Source organism: Trachemys scripta, chromosome 14 (genome assembly GCF_013100865.1).
Source record: "Trachemys scripta elegans isolate TJP31775 chromosome 14, CAS_Tse_1.0, whole genome shotgun sequence".
Taxonomy (NCBI): Eukaryota; Metazoa; Chordata; order Testudines; family Emydidae; genus Trachemys; species Trachemys scripta.
Genome location: NC_048311.1, coordinates 29,215,243 through 29,232,797, shown reverse-complemented (window position 1 = coordinate 29,232,797; position 17,555 = coordinate 29,215,243). Strand labels below are relative to the sequence as shown.

The window sequence follows — 17,555 nt, the reverse complement described above, 5'->3', positions numbered from 1 at the left end:
TGTTATTACAGTAGTTGGAATTTTTTTTTAAATTTTCCAGGCAATTAAAAGAGGGGGAGAAATTTCTCAGCAATTAATCATTTTAAGCCAAATAAGTGCTTAAAAAGAATACATGTGCCTTCACTGCAGGTTGGTAGTTGGACTAGATAAAAGCAAATATGATTACATTCTGCCATTTCCCTAAGAATCAGTGCTAGCAAGGACGTCCTTTTTTAGTGGTAAGTGTATGGGACTACGAAACAGAGAATATAATATCTGTCTCCCCTTCTAGAGGCATCATTTGGATAAAAGCATTAATCCAGCATTAGCTCTGTGTAACATTTTTCGGCCAAATCTTTTTTTTTAAATGCAAATTCTGTGACTCTGAAACATTTTGCGACGTGGTGCTAGTTTCATGGAATTGTTTTGTTTTGAAAAAAAAATCAGAAAAAAATTAAAATGCTTCACTTTGACATTTTCAAAATGAAACGTTTGAATGTTTTGGGTTTGAAATACCTTTGTGTTTCAAAATGCTCTTTCATTTTGTTTTTAAAAAATCCCCAAACATTTTAAATGGTCATAAGACAAACAAAATGTCAAAAAGTTTTGTTTGACCCAAAATCTTTTTCTTTTCTTTTTTTTACATTTTGATTTGTTGAAAATTGCAAAACTTTTACTTTTCAGTTCGACCTGGAACAATTTTTTTTTACTTTTGAAATTGCCAACAAACCAAAAACCATTACTCGCCCTGCTCTACTAATGATTATGAAGCACTTTGAAAAGCTCAGATGAAAGTCTCAATGTTTGTGCAATATATTGTAACTGGCCTTGCTTCAGCAATGCCCTTAACTCTGCCGGAAGATGGAGTGTGAAAGGAAATACATAAGGTGATGAGCTAAAACATCACAAAGTACGAGCACATCGCTCCATGGAAAATAGAAAAGATTTTCCTGAGCCACAAAATTCAGGAGTATGCAGAGCCACTAGTAGCCATCTCTAGCTAACACGTAAATAAATCCCGGCTTCTCTCTCTCCCTTTCTCAGGTCCTGAAAGTCTGGGATATTTTCTCACAGGCTTGTCTGCAGACCCTGGCACTCAAGTTCCCATGTGTCCAGCCAGAACAAACACTAGAACAGGGGGATTTTCCCTTCTTGCTCATCCAGCAGTCTCCCCACCTCCTCTTAGTCTCCTGTGCTGATTACATTGGATTGTTGAAGCTCGCGCATGTCAGTCCTGAGGAAGAAATGCTGGCTACCCATGATGCACCATTATGCGGTGCTCTGTACAACACCTTCTTCCACCAGGTCAGCACTTCTGATAACTTTATTGATCAGCGCTTTCCGGTCAGGTTGGACTTAAACCACAACATTTGGATATGAATGCAGAATTTAAACCCCTTTGTGTGTTTGCATATAAGATACTCGTTTGGCCCACTGTAGATATGGGGGCAACTGAGAAAATCAGATATAGATTTTGAATAGTTTTGGGGGTGTTTGGATCTGGGAGTTTGGTTCAAACCCATCTCTAGTTTCTATGCTAGATTTGCAAGAGAAACCAGTTCCAGGAAAGTGATTGTAAAAACATCATTATGGACCTCTGTATTTCTTCTCTCCATGTGACTTTCCCAGTCCAGTTTATGAAATTACAAGTAAAAAGCTGGCTTTCCCACTTACCAGAGGCACATGCTCCACCGGCCATTTGAAAATCCAGTTGGGACACATTTTTAGATGTGCTCATGCACCTTTTCACGCTTTCTACCTGGGCTGCACAAATCCTAATGCAAGCACACAAACTCTGATTTGCACATCCGTAGAAGTGTGTGTGTGCGTGTGTGCGCTGCACATGCATATACGTTCCTGGGTGTCAGTTAAGAGTCTGCAAGCGCAAAAAGGATGCGGGGGGGAAAGTACACAAGCACTTTTGCAAATTTGATCCGTCGCCTCAAGCATCGTCGCCAACGACTACAGATCTGCAGTTACAGTGTGCGAGCCAGAAAAGAAACCAGCTTCCCATCTTTCAAATGCACTGGCCAGAGTGGTGCGGGCAGCCCTGTTCCTACAACAGCGGCTGAGGAGCGTGTGTAACCCACACACCTTCTGGGTGTGGTGTTCTGTCCCATCTAGTGGCACTGAGACTACTTAGAGAGAGAGATAAAATGAGTCTGCTCTCCAGCCTTAGCTACCAGCCAGTTGGCTTTTAGCTCACACTGTAGAGGCTCATGCACTACGCTCCAGAGGTCCCCGGTTTGATCCTGCCTGCCAACAACCGGGGTCTTACACAAGCAGCTCTGGCTGCTCCCCAGCCTAATGGGGGGATTCCTTTCCATTAATCCCCACACAGATCTCCACCCTCTCAGGCTACATGCTGATCCCAGGATTTTAAAGTGCTCGTTGAAGGCTGAAATCCTTATTTGGTTTTCACTCAGGCAAAGCTCCCAGTGCGGTGACTGGGTCTCAGCCTCAATTGGCTCCTAGAGAACTTAGGCATAGATTAAATGCCTAAGAAATTCTATAGGACTTTTACCTAAGGGCTTAGTGGCGAGCTGGGACTGTCCCAAAGTGGGAAGAGCTGGGGACCAGGCACCAGAGCAGATCCAGTGCACCGGCTGCTCCCGCTGGAACGGTGCCGCTCTGAAATGCCCATAAAGCAGGGCTGTGCTTTACAGAGACAATTGAGGAATTAGGTGTGCAAGGCGCTTTAATATAGGTCAACACATCCAGTCCCTGCACCGGACAGGGATTCCTTCGCCACCCCATTACCCTCTGGGGAGGTGTATTTGTGATGACCAGACTCTTCGGAGCTTGACTGAGATGTGCTATAAGGTCTCGAATTAAAATGAAAGCACAGTGAGGGAGTCACATTCTTCTCCTCCTTGCTCTGAGACCAGCAGAAGAGCAATACGAAGCTCCCCCAGCTCTAGCAATTTCTCCAGTGAGTTGCTATGGAAGGAAAAAGCAAGAACTTGTGCTTGCTCTTGTTCTATAATAAAATCTCTATTTTATTGCCGGAGAAGCAAACTGTGCACCGTTCATTGGTTTCTTTGTCTGTTTCCTCAACCCGGAGCAGGCAGGTGATGGGCTTATTCACTTGTCTTCCTTCCATCCAGCCCTCGGTGTTAATCACTAAATGCAAATAAGGCAAAGCAGAGCTCTTCACCCAGGGCAGCTCGTGCAGATTCGTCACTCACTTGTTTTGACTGCATCCCAAACCAACTGGAAAAGCACAGTCGAGGGTTGTGTGCCCTGGAACGTGTGCGGCTGAATCGCTGTCGGAAGCCACAAGAAAAGAGTTCTTTTGTTTCAGAGATGCATTCCTTCTGCAATAAACAGGGAGGACAAGGTTAGAACAACAAACTCCAGCTGTTAACCCACCCAGAAAACAAGTCCCGGAGCCTTTTAAATCTCCTCCACCGTCATGGAACCCTGAGTTCATGTTGTGGTTTGGCTTGGGTTGTGTCCTGTCTGGCTCCAGCATCTGTTTCCGTGTCATATTTTGGGAGCTCGGCGGGGAGGAGAGCAGCTGCCAAGAAATGCAGGAAAGGACGGGGAAACCAAGTACATTCAACTCTTTTTAGCCAGGGTCTTTGACTATTAAACTGATCCTCAGTAAGTACTAACTAATGTATCGTGTAGTACGATAACCACTTTTTGTAGCTTTGCCTTAATCAAAAGTTTCAAAGAGAAATCCGATTGGCTCCAGAAAGCATGATTTCGGTGACATCTCCAGCACCTCCCAAGCTGAGCTCAGCTTTGGGGTTTGCAGCTTTGACATCTTTACTCTCATGCGTGAGGCTAGGAACAAATTGCTATCACTGTATGTGTTTAATTGTCAGCCATTGCACCACACAGCTAGTTGTGTGGCGCCCAGCTGCCTTGTTCTATAAATTCCCCTCCATACCCATCCTCTGCCACAATCCCTTGCATCTTCTTCCTCTTGTTTTGCCGGTCAGCCTGACTTCTTTCAGTTTGTCAAGATTCGCTTCTTAATATTCTCCAGCCCCAAAGCTGCCCCTCTTCAGCTCTGTCCTCTGCTCCCTTTGGTCTCCAAATTTCACACCCATTCCAAGCAGTGCTAGTGCCAAATGAGAGCTCACTAGCAGCCTGACACATGCCTGCCCTTGGAAATCTTTCTAAATCACAGCCGTATGGAACCGGCCAACACGAGTCTTTTCTGCGTATTTTTGGAATGCTCACCTCTTTCACACGCGGCATTGTCCCATGTTTCCCCTCCTCATTACTGATTGTTGTTCTTCAATAATAGGTCTTGTATGTCCTATAGAATGCCTAGGACCAGGACATAAACACCACGCAAGGAGAATTGTTTAGGATGCTCCATAGCAGTATAACAAGACAAAATCAAATGGAAATGAGCAAAGGAGAATTGACATTAAGATCTATAAAGACTATGGAGTAGTCTTCCAAGGGATGTGATGGATGCACCTTCTCTTTTTTCATACATTCATAGATTTTAAGGCCAAAAGGGACCATGTGATCATGTGACCATGTGAGCGTCTAGTCAACACAGGCCCTAGGACTTCACTGTATTAATTCCTGCTTCAAGTCCAATAGTTGTAGTTGAAGTACAGCAGATCTTTAAGAATAATATCCAATCTTCATTTTAAAATGTCCAATGATGGAGAATGCACCACACCCCTGGGGAAGCTGTTTCAGTGATTAATTATCCTCACTGTTTAAAAATTGCACCGTATTTCTACTCTGAATTTGCCTAGCTTCAACTTCCAGACCTTGGCTCTTGTTACACCTTTGTCAGCTAGACTAAAAAACCCTCTATCGTCAAATGTCTTTCATGCAGTTTGCGGTGTTGTTGTAGCCCTGTCCATCCAAAGATATTAGAGACAAGGTGGGTGAGGTAATATTTTTATTAGCCCAGCTTCTGTTGGTGAAAGAGACACGCTTTCGAGCTACCCAGAGCCCTGACCTGAAGAAGGTCTCTGTCTAGCTCCAAAGTGGGTCTCTTTCACCAACAGAAGTTGGTCTAATAAAAGACATCACCTCACTCACCTTGTCTCCCTGCTCCCCATGTGCGTATTTATAGACTGTGAACAAGTCACCCTTTAACTTCTTCTTTGATAAGCTAAACAGACTAAGCTCCTTAACTCTTTCACTACGGCATGTTTTCCAATCCTTCAATCATTCTCATGGCTCTTCTCTGAACCCTCTTCACATTTCTCAACATCCTTCAGCATGAAGTCATTTCAAATGAGACTGGACATAGCAGTGGAGAGGATAAATTTCAGAGAACAATCCTACATCGGCCCCTGTTGACCTCACAAATGTTTATCCACGGTGATTTCATAGTTTCAGTTCAATGGATATACATGAATCAGTCTATAGCTGCCTTGAACCAGCCACTGCCTATGTTATAGATGGGTTGAAGTGGGGAAATTGGCTTTTCTGCACAAAGTGGTGGTCTGATGCACCATCCAGGGAAGGTGCAGTCCTGCTCCAAACGGAGACACTGCTCCCTACTGCTCCTCGGGGCTTTCCTTCTTAGCAAAAGGTAAAGCAACTCAAAACCAGAACATTTCAAACCATGCTTTCTCTGCTGACAGGTGGTGACAGGAGGTGATGACGCCACTGTTGCTGTGTGGGATGTGGAGACGGGGGCCAAACGCCTCCTCATAAACAATGCCCATGGGAAGGAAGAGATTACATGCATGGCCCTTGACAACTCCCAGCACAGGCTCATTACGGCAGCAAGGAATGGGACCATAAAGGTTTGTTCACTGAAACAGAATAGAGCTGCTCTTCCGACAAAATTCCTTTGACGCTTTCTTCATTTCCAGAATACGGAGTTGGGAGCGGGTGATTCCCCCACCTTGCCTGAAGTACAGCCCGCACAAGCTGTAGCAGGTCAAAATGTAGCCCCTTTTCTGGTGTCTGGCTGTATTCACAAAAACAACTCAGCACAAAATCTCTGAGCTTTGGCTGTTCACAGGGTTCCTCCCCTAAGTCTGCTCAGCTCACAGCTGAGGTCCTCTCTCTAGAGTGACATTCCCACCTCCCTCAAGTCATCTGCCCCGGTGAGTCAGCAGAACACACTTAACGAGCTCACCATTTGCTAACAGAGTGGGATTTTCAGTCAGACACTGTCAGTTCACTACAGTGGCTTTAGATATGGATAGACATAAAGTACCATGTTGCTTGTACTGTGTATATTAAAAGCCTTTATAACAATCATTGCAAAGCTCCGATGACTCTACATGGTGTGACAATTGGCATATAGCCCAAGCTGCAATATTCTGCTCTGGAATTGGATAGGAACTTCTCTGAAGTTTTCAGTTGTGATCAGAACTTAGTTTTGGTTCAGCTCATCTTTAGTCTGCTCTTTGAGACAGAGACTTCATTTATCATCTTTTGTGCCTTTCCTTCCCCTTCTGACGCCAGGCACCATAGCTGAGGGGCCGGACAAGATAAGGCTAACATTGTGGGCGGATAAAAGTAAATATATTTTCTTTTGAGCAGGTCTGGCATATTCAGACTGGCCACAACTTGCACCAGCTGGAGGTAGTGGAAGAAGCTGAAGTCACGGGACTTGTAGCTTTGCAGGATCAATCATTGCTTACGGTGGGATGGAATCAGAAAATCGTCCTTTATGATTTCTGTGAACCTGAGGTGCGTAAAGAAGGAGGAATGGAATGGGAATAGCCACCTGTTAAAAAGCAAGGTACTTGTTGTTGATTGTGTTTAAACGAACAAGACAGTTCCTTCTGTTACACCCATAGAAGTGACATTAGAGTAAGTGGGTAAAAACCTCATTGAAGTCAGAGGAAACCAAATCTGCTTACATCAACACTGAATTTGCCCCGTACATCTTATTAATCAAATTAGTAAAACCTGAGCTTTATTCTGTTCTCCGCTGTTTGTAGGCCCTGTATGTTACTGCGCATCCTTCTTGGAAGGGCGGGCAGCTGCACAAAGAGGACATCCTGACTGTGGACTATTGTCCTTCTCTTGGGCTCCTTGCTTCAGCCAGCTTCGATGGAGAAATTATCATGTGGGATGTGGAATCCCAGAGTGTGTATCTCTACCTCAGACAGGCTCAGCCCGAAAGGTACAATTTTCTTGTAATGACTTATGGTGAGTTATTCATTAAACTGTGGGCCGGGGGAAGTAATGTGCTTCGCTCAGGCATTACAGAGTTGCTTCGTTTCCAAGTTACACCTTTTTTTTTCCTTCTAACAAACAGCATGAAAAGGAGAGGGCATTTTTATTAGAGCCTTGCTGCTTAAAATATTGGTGTCTCATTTCCCTGCAACATGCTGCTTGATTATCTTTCTTATCATGATTAAACTGCTGGGTTTGGGTGGTGGTGGAGGTGGTGGTGGTGTTATTATTATTATTTATTTATTTATTAATAAATTTAAAAACCAGGCGCTTGACACTAAAGAATCTGCATTGCTCTCTCTATTTGAGATCATCTCAGCATGCTGGGCAAACTGTGAAGGTGTCTCACAAAATGTAAGCACCATCCTAAGCACTATTAATGTTTGCAAGGTGCTTTGAAGATGACAGGTGGCTATAGCCGTGATGAGCATTAGCATAACTGCATGGGGCCTGCAGGTTTGAATGGTGAACGCACACGGGCCGCTGGCATGTTTAAATCCCTTGGAGCAACTGCTCAGCAGGTTAGAGTGTCTTAGCACCGCTGACTGCAATGGAGCTGTGACCGTTCACACCATCAGAGGATCTGCCCCACTGAGGGGAAATGGGGCCCAATCCTGCGTGACATGGATGTTGACAAGAATTTTGAGAGTAGATGGTTTGCAGGATTGGGTCCATTAAATTTAAGCCAGTCTTTATGGGTTTGGTCAACACTGTATAGGGTTAAAAGGCACCGTGCATCCAACCTCCTTTCTACCCCTCCATTGGCTAGACCCAGACCTCGTGCACCCACTTCCTGCCCCCTGAGCAGCACCTGATTGAGAAGGGGTGGGGAATGGCTGAAGCCCTAGTTCCAGCCTCAATGTAGCAGCTGAGCCAGAGGGGGCGGGTGTTGCAATTTGCTCCAAATATAGACCGGCCCTGTGCTGAGATCAGCAGGACCCAGCCTCAACAGGGAATGCGGAATCTGACCCTTAATAAACACACAGGGCCTGCCTCTCCACGCAGTTACAGCAGTGGGACTTCATCTTCCATTCCTGCCCTGGCTCAGTGTAAAAATCTGCCAACGGGCCAGGGCCAAAGCTCCCTGATGTCGGTGGGGAGACATGTATCTGCTTCAATGGCCCGGTGTTTCCAGTGGTGTGGGATAATGAACAATTACTGGGCTGATAGGGACACCGAGGAGAATTACACCCTTTGCAAAGGTTTTGAACAGGAGCCAAATGCAATTCTTCCCCCGGGTTTAGGAATATCAGCCCCGTGAGACGAAACGCCCCACCACGAGCCCCCCAGCTGTGGAGACATTTGCCACTGAACAAAAAATGGCAAACGTCTTTGAAATATATACCAGCTAGACCTCAGTCCTGCCATGAGCTCCAGGTGGGCAGGCCCCTGAGATGGTACAGAGTCTCGCTGACTTCAGTCAGGCTCTTCACGGGCACAGCAGTTCATCCACATGCCGCCCTTTGCAGGTTCAGGACCTGTTGGTTGGTTCAGATCAACTTTTGACTTCTTGCTCTCAGCACTCTGATGCCTGTAGCTCAAGCTTTGAAGACAATGCAGAGCTTTGTTGGATGTTTAGCAGCCAATACATACAGACAGTTATTTAGTTGGGGGTTCTCCTATAGAAATTGGCATGAATAGTTAAATAAAAACAATTAAATGTGGGAGGAGGTTAGTTTATGTCTGTGTGAAAAAAGCAACCACAGGAAAAGCTTAGTATTTCCAAATGCAACCTTATTTATAGTTCCGGGCCTTTCCCCTCCTTTCCAATGGGAATAACCAGCCTTTAAAAAAAAGTTGGGTGTTTTGACCTGCCAGGTGGACTTTAAAGAAAATAAAGGGTTAGGGATGGTCTGAACATCTTCTTCACTGAATTTTAGGTCACATCCTCCAGTGGATAAACTACTCTTTCTCCAGCATCGATCCCTGGATGGTGTTTCAAAAGACAGTGCAATCCTTGTGAGCTCTGATGCTGGGAACCTTCGCTGGTGGAGCGTCCTTGCAGAACAACGGGAATTTGGTAAGATTTACCTGTGAAAGTAATGGTAACTTCAGCTAGATGTTCAGATCCTGGCGGCCTGTGGAGAAATCCTGGCTCACTGAAGTCAGTGGGAGTTTTGCTATTAATTTCAATAGGGAGCAGGTGTTAAGGGCTTGTTACTGCTTAACTAGCGACCTGGAGGTGTGAGTGTCTCCTCCAGCCCCCTTGGTCCATGGGCCAATAAACCATGAGGATGTGGCAGAAACAGCTTGGTTTGGTGCTAGAGAAACAAGGGAGACACCTCCATCTAACCTGACGTAATTAGTCCTGGATTGTACGCTATTTCTTTTCCTTCCCAACCTCTCCGTGTCTCATGCCCAACCCATGTTAGAGAAGGGCATTTGTCTTCTGGCTAGCTGTTCTTTTCCTGCAGCCCACAGTCAGGAGTCCAGGAGTATGGAGTCTTCTAGCTATCTGGCTTCTTCTGCAGCCTGTACTCCATAAATGGGCTTCTGGAGCGCAGGGGTCTGGTGGTCTCTTCCTGCAGGCGAATTCATCCCCTAGTGTTTGGAGCCCGGATGTTTCCCCTGATATGCTTTGATTGGTCACCTATCCAACCTATTCCTAAAGCTGATGCTAATTCCTAAAGCTTCTCCCCTGGGTGTAGGTACTCCACTTCCCCAAGAGGCAGTAGCTATGTCAGCGAGAGAAGGGAGTTCTCTCGGTATAACTGCATTGCTCAGGGGTGTAGATTTTCCACAAGCTGGACCAACATAGTTATACCGACATAAGTTTGTCGTGTAGACCAGGGCTAAGGCCATGTCTACACTAGACAGCTTACAGCGGCACAGCTGTCCCGATGCCGCTGTAAGATCTCCCATGTAGCTGCTCTGTGCCGAGAGGAGAGCTCTCTCCCACCGACATAGCACTGTCCACACCAGCGCTTCTATCGGTGTCACTTGTGTCACTCGGGGGTGTTTTTTTTCACACCCCCGAGTGACATAAGTTATACCGACAAAAGTGCTAGTGTAGACACAGCTTAGTGTTAAAGGCCTTGCAGCTGGCATCTGACTGTGAAATCTGGTTTGTAATTAAACTGATCTGTGTTCATTGGTGTGTGCTGATCTTTAACTGATCTGTTGTTCCAGAAATTCTCTCTCAACGGGATTCTGGCAACATATGCTATAACCATAGTCCTACTGAGAGACATAAGATGTTATTGGACCAAATTGTGATCCCTTTGGAATTAAAAGCACATCCATCAACTTCATTGGAATGAGGATTTGGCCCAAAGAGCCAAACTCTTCCCTGGTCTAACTGCAGGGATGTATCTGATGCTTATTTATTCTCTCTCCTCCCTATCGTACCAATATTCCAGTTATTGGAACTTCAGATACTGGCACTAAGAACAATTGGAAAATGTATGTTATTTACAAAAACCAAAATGCTAGCTAAATAGAAACGCTTCCAAACATGACACGAGAAAAGCTTTAAAAACAGGATATTCAAACCCTTTCTCGTGGGAAATGTATTTTCCCAGTGACTAGGGTTGGGTTTTGTTTTGTTTTGTTTTTTTCAGTGCCCCACTTCGGTATCCCTGTGGGGAAAAAAAAAAACTACAAAACCGAAAATCAAAGAGCAAGCCTTAAGCTAACTCCAGGAAACGTACAAGAAATTACCATGCAAAAAGACACAGAAGTGCTATTCAGTGCCCAGCCACGTTCACTAGAACAGATCATTTTAGCTAAGCATCAAAGGGAGGAGAGTTCATGGGTGGGAAACGGCAATCCGGGCAGCAGCAATTGTACATGGGGAGCTGTTACCGAAAATGAAACCCAGTGCAGCTGAGGAATTTCCATCTGTGTTGAGCACCAGTAACAGTGAGTCAAACAGACACGCAGAGGGCAAAATTCTGGCCCCATTGAAGTCAATGGCTAAACTCCCATTAATTTCAGGAGGATCAGGATTTTGCACAGAGACACTAAGGATACGTCTACATAGCTTCTGGGAGGTGTGATTCCTGGGGCGGGTAGACATACACATGCCAGCTTTGCTCAATCCAGCACCTAACAGTAGGGTGGCTACAGAGGCACAGGGAGCCACTCGGGCTAGCTGCCCAAGTACTACCCTGCCCAATCTCCTGGGTACATCCTCAGGCTAAGCCCCGCCCCTGCAGTGCAATTTTTCGTTACTATCTCAAGCAGAGCTGGTGCATGTGGGAATCGCACCTCCCAGCTGCTGGGTGGACACACCCTCGGGCCAATATTTTCTAAAGTAGCCCTTGATTTTGGGTACAGCCATGAGAGGCCGTACAAGATGCTGAGCTTCCGTTCCATGAAAAACGTTGAGGTTTCACAATTTGTTTTTGTTCCACTGTCACGGAGTGTGGGGGAGTCAGGGCCCTGCACCCCCCACTTCCTGCGATTCACTGTGACTCTCAGCCAGCCAGTAAAACAGAAGGTTTATTAGACGACAGGAACACAGTCCCAACCAGGGCCCCTCAGCCAGGTCCCTCTGTGGGGCAAGGATCTTAGACCCCAGACTTGGGGTTCCCTGCCTCTTCCCAGCTAGCCCAAAACTGAAACCAAAAACCCCTCCAGCAGGCTCTCTCCCCCTCCTTCTCTCCTCCTCTCCCTTTGTCCAGTTTCCCGGGCAAAGGTGTTGACTCGCCCCACCCCCCTTCCTGACTTAGGTTACAGGTTCAGGTACGGTCCCTCACCTAAAGTCATCCCCTGCTCTCCCATCCCCCCATGCAGACAGTCCCAGTAAAACTAAATGACATTCCCAGGTCAATCCACCCTGCTCCCTACTGCGTCACATCCACATCAGAACAAAACTGAGAGCTTTCAAAATTTCCCACACAAAAACAAGAGAGAGAGAGAGAGAGAATCCCCAGAATAGCCAACAGCCCAGTGGTTCAGACACTCACCTGGATCTCCTACATTCCAGGCGTGTGTCCCAACCACACTAGAGAGTCCTTCTGTCTATAGATAACTCCTGCTAGAGCTGCTCCGCTTTGTATAAATAACTAAATATTTATTGGGACAAAGAGAGAAAGAATCTATAGCCCAGTGGTTCAGATGCTCACCTGGCATGTTGGAGACCTCGATTCAAGTCCCTGCTCCAAAGCCACGTGTCTCACATCCCAAGTGAGTATCCCACCATATTGGCCATTCTGGAGTGGGTCCCATGCTCTCTGCCAAATGCCAATGTGAATAACTGTCCAAAAAAACTCCAACATTTCAACTGAAGGAAATATTACTCTCCTTAAGGGGAGACAAGAAGAACTGTTACTCAGTGGTGTGTGGCTGCCAGATTCCAACCCAGAGATGGCTGCATTTCAGTAGTGGGTGACTAATTTTATATATGCAAGCACATTGGTATTCTTCTAGCTAACAGGTGTGTCTATAGATATAAGGTATTAAATATAGCATCTGTTTATTATAACAGATGTGATAGTGTGCGGAGGCTTGTGCTGCCAATGTGACTCTAATGGTGCAGAAGAGAGGCCTTTTTCTGTGTTAAAAATAGCTGCCGTGTGACAGAGTTAGAAGGGGAACAAAGAATTTTCATCTTCTCTTCAGTGAAGTGCTGCTGAAGGGCTACCTAATGAAGCCACTTTCCACAGTGTCAGTGTAATAGGCTGCTCAAAGGACCATGTTATTTCTCTGTTTCTTTATTTAGCTAAAGGATGTCAGGTCCATTTAGGCCCAAAATTTAGGAGGTTTTTTTTCACACAAAAAATGAAGATCAGTAGAAATGTGGCCATGGTTTTTAATTCAGTCCGTGAAATTGAATGGGGGCTGTTTGGGAGCATTGTATATAACATTCCCCTGCCGTCTTTGCAACCCAAGCATTGTAGCATTTTACCTGTACACGAGACCCAAAAAGTGAAGCTAACAGCAACCACCAGAAAGGTAAGTGAAACTAATTAGTCTGCTTCATTGTTCAAGCTGAATGAAGTTCAAGAATGAAAATGAATAGCATTATGCTGATAATGGAAGCAGATTTCAATAACTCTTGCTGTTTTGATCATTTTAAGTGATACTAATAACACAGAGGAGGAACTTAAAAAAAAATACGGTAGCATATGCTCTTTGAACCTGACAGAGTTCCTGGAAGGTTTAGGGTAAGATTTTCAAAAATGCCTATGTCCTATTTTCATGAGTGACAGAGGACTTAGGAAATCAATGGGAGTTAGGTGCCGAAATACCTTTGGGGATATGGGGCTTAGGCACTTATTATTTATTTGTATTACCTTAGTGCCCAGGAGCCCGAGTCATGGTCTAGGACCTCACTGTGCCAGGTGCTGTGCAAACACAGAACAAAAAGATGCTCCCTGACCCAGGGGGTTTACAATCTAAGGGCAGGTCTACACTACCTGGTGGATCGGCGGGTAACGATCACTCTATCAGGGGTCGATTTATCGCGTCTAGTCTAGATGTGATAAATCAATCCCCGAGCGCTCTCCTGTCAACTCCGGTACTCCACCATTGCAAGAGGCGCAAGCGGAGTCGACGGAGGAGTGTCAGCAGTCGACTCAGCGCCGTGAAGACACCACGGTAAGTAGACCTAAATACATCGACTTCAGCTATGCTATTCTCGTAGCTGAAGTTGCGTAACTTAGGTCGATTCCCGCCTCCCCCCAGTGTAGACCAGGGCTAAGTAGACATTTGAGTCTCATTGAAATCAATGGAGCTTAGGTTCCTAAGTGCCAATGTCGCTTTTAAAAATGGGATGTCGGCTCCTAAGTCACTTCAGCACTTTTGAAAATGTTACCCTCCATCCTCTCTTGTTGTTTCAGGTTTTTATTATGCCCCAGCTAAAGAGGATGCGTCTGTGACTGGGTTGTCAGCCAATCAAATGAACAGTGTTCTTGTATCTGGAGACACATGTGGATTCATCCAGGTTTGGGACATTTCAGATTATGGGCTGTCCCCTAGAACTCAGGTAAATCTTGACGCTTCATTCTCAGTATATGGAAATGGCCTTGGCATGTAGGGACAAAGCAATTCACCAGGTTACCATGTTCATGTGCGTTGTTAGTTCTTTCCTAATTATCCCTAGTGAGTTCATGTCCATGGGGCTTCACTTGTCAAGGGCATTGCTCACTTCCTTGAGCAAGAGAACATCAGGCATCATTTTAATGTCTCTGGCAGGCATTAGGCAAACTTGAATAGGTACTTCCAATAGGTCTCCATTATCCATCTTAGGGCTTTCTTCCACGCCACCCTTTATTCCTGGAGCTGTCATTCTCTCCTGGTGAGCCAAATGACCTCCAAACGTGTCTTCAAAACTAGCAATGGGCCTGAAATCACTGAATCCAAACCCCAGTGCCCTAGACTGGGGCAAAATCCATAGCTGATGGAACGAGCAGTGCTGGGAGTGCCACCGCACCCCCCGGTTTGAAGTGGCTTCCATTATATACAGGGTTTACAGTTTGGTTCAATGGCTCTCAGCACCCCCACTATATAAATTGTTCCAGCACCCCGGCAGAATCCAGATCCAAATTTTATGACTTGGTTCAATCCCTATTTTCACGTTTTCTGCACAGGTCATTCAATGATAACTCAACAAGCATAGTTTAGGTTTTTATGAACTGGTGTGTGTGTGTGTGTGTGTGTACACACACTGTTGGATGGGATCAGAACTTCCCAGCTGTTTGTCATAGGAACTACACTGCTCACGGTTTGCAGAGATTTACCTGTACATCAGCTGGCAAGACCCGAGCTTTTAATTTCAGGAAAACAGATATTCTGTTGCCACTAGCACAGATGCCATGAAGTTCTGAGTAGCCCTGGTGTGCAGCAGAATGACAAATGTTTTTGGTGCTCGTGGAATTGTTACAATATATTTGCTAAAATATCCGCATCCTTGAAAGTTTAGCCATCTGTCTGACAGGTGTGCTGTATTTTCTGTCTGATTTAGGCTGTCAGATCCTTAGGGCAGGGAACACTTTTTCCTCTGGTTTTGCTCAGCGTCATCATCCCAACAAGACATTGTCAGTTCACAATAAATAATAATATTTAAGTAAAGAGCCTGCCTACAACTAGATGTGATTCACTGAGTTACCAGAGGCTCCCTTTGCGGAAATGTGATCATAGAATATCAGAGTTGGAAGGGACCTCAGGAGGTCATCTACTTTGTGTTTAAGATCCCTCAGGTCTTAACACATGCACACTTTCAAGCACACACATGCCCAGCCCATCCGGCTACTACCACCATTTCATGTGGCTAAGCCCTTCCCACAGGTCAGGACCCGGATATTTTTGTGCCGTGGTGTCTGAATAAGAGAAGCCTGACCGTGAGTTGGTGACTTCACAGAAGTCTGGAAGAAAAGTTCCAGAAGTTTCAGTGACAACCAATAGTAGCTACAGTAGCTTGAGAATTATCCATTGGTTTGGAATCACGAGACCAGACTCTGAAGTGAAGTAAGCTGCTGCCAGGAGCTTCATGGGAAGGGTTTAGTTATAGTTACCCCCTGTCATTTATCAGTCCTATTGTTCAGCAAGCCTCTGGACCATCTAGCCATCACCCAGAAAATCTGGTAGGAACTATTGTTTGTTAGTGGTGAGAGTCATTCACAATTTACCAAGGATGGTGGTGAATTCTCCATCACTGACCATTTTAAAATCAAGATTAGGTGTTTTTCCTTCGAGATCTGCTCTAGGAATTACTTTGAGGAAGTTCTCTGGCCTGCATTAGACTGGAGGTCAGACTAGATGATCACAATGGTTCCTTCTGGCCTTGGACTCTATGAATCTACTCAAACGTTTCACCAGGTGGTTAATGTTCCCAAACCACCGAGATGTTCTCAGCATGTTCTAACCCTTCATCACCCATGAATAACGTAAGGAACGCATTACTATTCACATTTCGAGGCCTCAGCGCTCTGTGGTTGCTGTTCTTCCCCAATTAGCTTGTCAGTCCTACTGACTATTGATACAGAACTGCAGATTAGAGGCCTCTCTCTATATATATGTATGTAAATATCTGAGATCAGGACAGCTCCACTGGCCAAAGGGATCGGTGGGGAAAGCTCAGTACATCTAAGCCATATGGCTCCCGTTACCAGAGAACCATTTTACAGAGGGGGAACTGAGACACAGAGAGACTTGCCCAGGCTCCCACAGGAAGACATTGTTGAAGCAGGGAATTGGTCCTGAGGCCCAAGCTAATGCTCTAACCACCAGTCCATTCTTCCTGAACAGGAACTCTTGGGGTTTCCCTGAACTTCTAGTTTGTAAGCATAAACTTTGGCCATGGTAGTTTGTAGCATCACCATCTTAAATATGGCCTTAAGGCATCCCCCCAAATATGTCTGCTACATTCACTCTACGTCTCTGGCAGGAAAGCAAAGACCGTTGATTTCTTTGGATGGACTCCATGATTTAAAAAACCTTTATGGAGAAAATCGGAGAGACAAAAGGCCATGTTGCCTGCAAAAAAATAAAATTAGTTCAGCTCAGCCTCTAATGTGCTCCTTTCTTGCTGACTCAGCTAATAATATGAGTTAAGCACCAGGATTGCTTCCCTTACAAATCTCCAATGCTGGGGCTTATAGACACAGCACGTGCAGAAAGCAAGTGATACAATTATCCAGCCTGCTAAGTAAACAAGTTACTTGGAGCGATAAGCATCTTACTAACACCACAGCTGGAGTATTCCACGGAGCCAGTCACATAGTGTTATTAACAATGATCTATACAGTACATACAATACATACAGTGCGCTAGGTGTTTTACAGAACAAAATCCTGATCCCATACGTGAAGTCAACTAATAGCAGAGAGGAGAAAGGTGGGAAGGGCAGTTGGAGGGTTACCATGCTGAGATCATAGTTACTTCAGGTTCACTGTGTACATGTCCCAGTGGTGCGGCTGTCCATGTGTTCGCTTTTTAACTTCACCCTTGTCTCCCTCACTCATCCTAATTAAGCCCAAGGCAGTCTCGCCTGAATAAGGACAAAAGATTGGGCTCATTATTCTCCATTTTTAAAGGTAATGAGGAGCTTCATTCTGGAAGCAGGGACTGGTCACTGCTTTGAAAATTCATATTAGCCGCTGGGAGCATTCCGTTTTTCCTGTCTTCCTTTTCTAATTAGATGATGAGATTGGGTGTGAAATGTTTCGTTAATCCATGCCAAGTATATCGGACACAAGGGCAAAGGCTGAATCTCTTCCGGATAATTAGCCAGGAATGAATACAGGATGGTTTTTGTGCTGATGGTTATAGGATGATAAAATACAGAAAAAAAATCTGTTATACAACTCCTCCCCCTTTATCTAAGGTAGGTCAGACCCAAGGAAATGCATCACTCACATGAATAACCCCACTTCTGACCTGAAGCCTTATTGACCTGGATCAATCCCACAGCCTAGGTTCCATTCATGTGATGTGGATTCTGCTTTCTCTGTTGGGATTTTTTTATGGTTGTGATTAGTGGACAACTACCTGAGTCTCTTTCT

General features: G+C 45.2%; 1 protein-coding gene across 2 annotated transcripts in view; it reads left to right on the top strand.

Annotated features, from left to right (window-relative positions):
- LOC117887689 (WD repeat-containing protein on Y chromosome-like) overlaps window positions 1-17,555 on the top strand; it is a 54,049-nt gene that overhangs the window by 15,315 nt on the left and 21,179 nt on the right. For both annotated transcript variants that reach the window (XM_034790377.1, XM_034790376.1), the window contains 6 exons: window positions 1,024-1,284; window positions 5,553-5,717; window positions 6,466-6,615; window positions 6,870-7,054; window positions 8,988-9,127; window positions 13,893-14,038. In XM_034790377.1, the coding sequence (XP_034646268.1) occupies window positions 1,024-1,284; window positions 5,553-5,717; window positions 6,466-6,615; window positions 6,870-7,054; window positions 8,988-9,127; window positions 13,893-14,038 (1,047 nt within the window). The remainder of the gene's footprint in view (window positions 1-1,023; window positions 1,285-5,552; window positions 5,718-6,465; window positions 6,616-6,869; window positions 7,055-8,987; window positions 9,128-13,892; window positions 14,039-17,555) is intronic.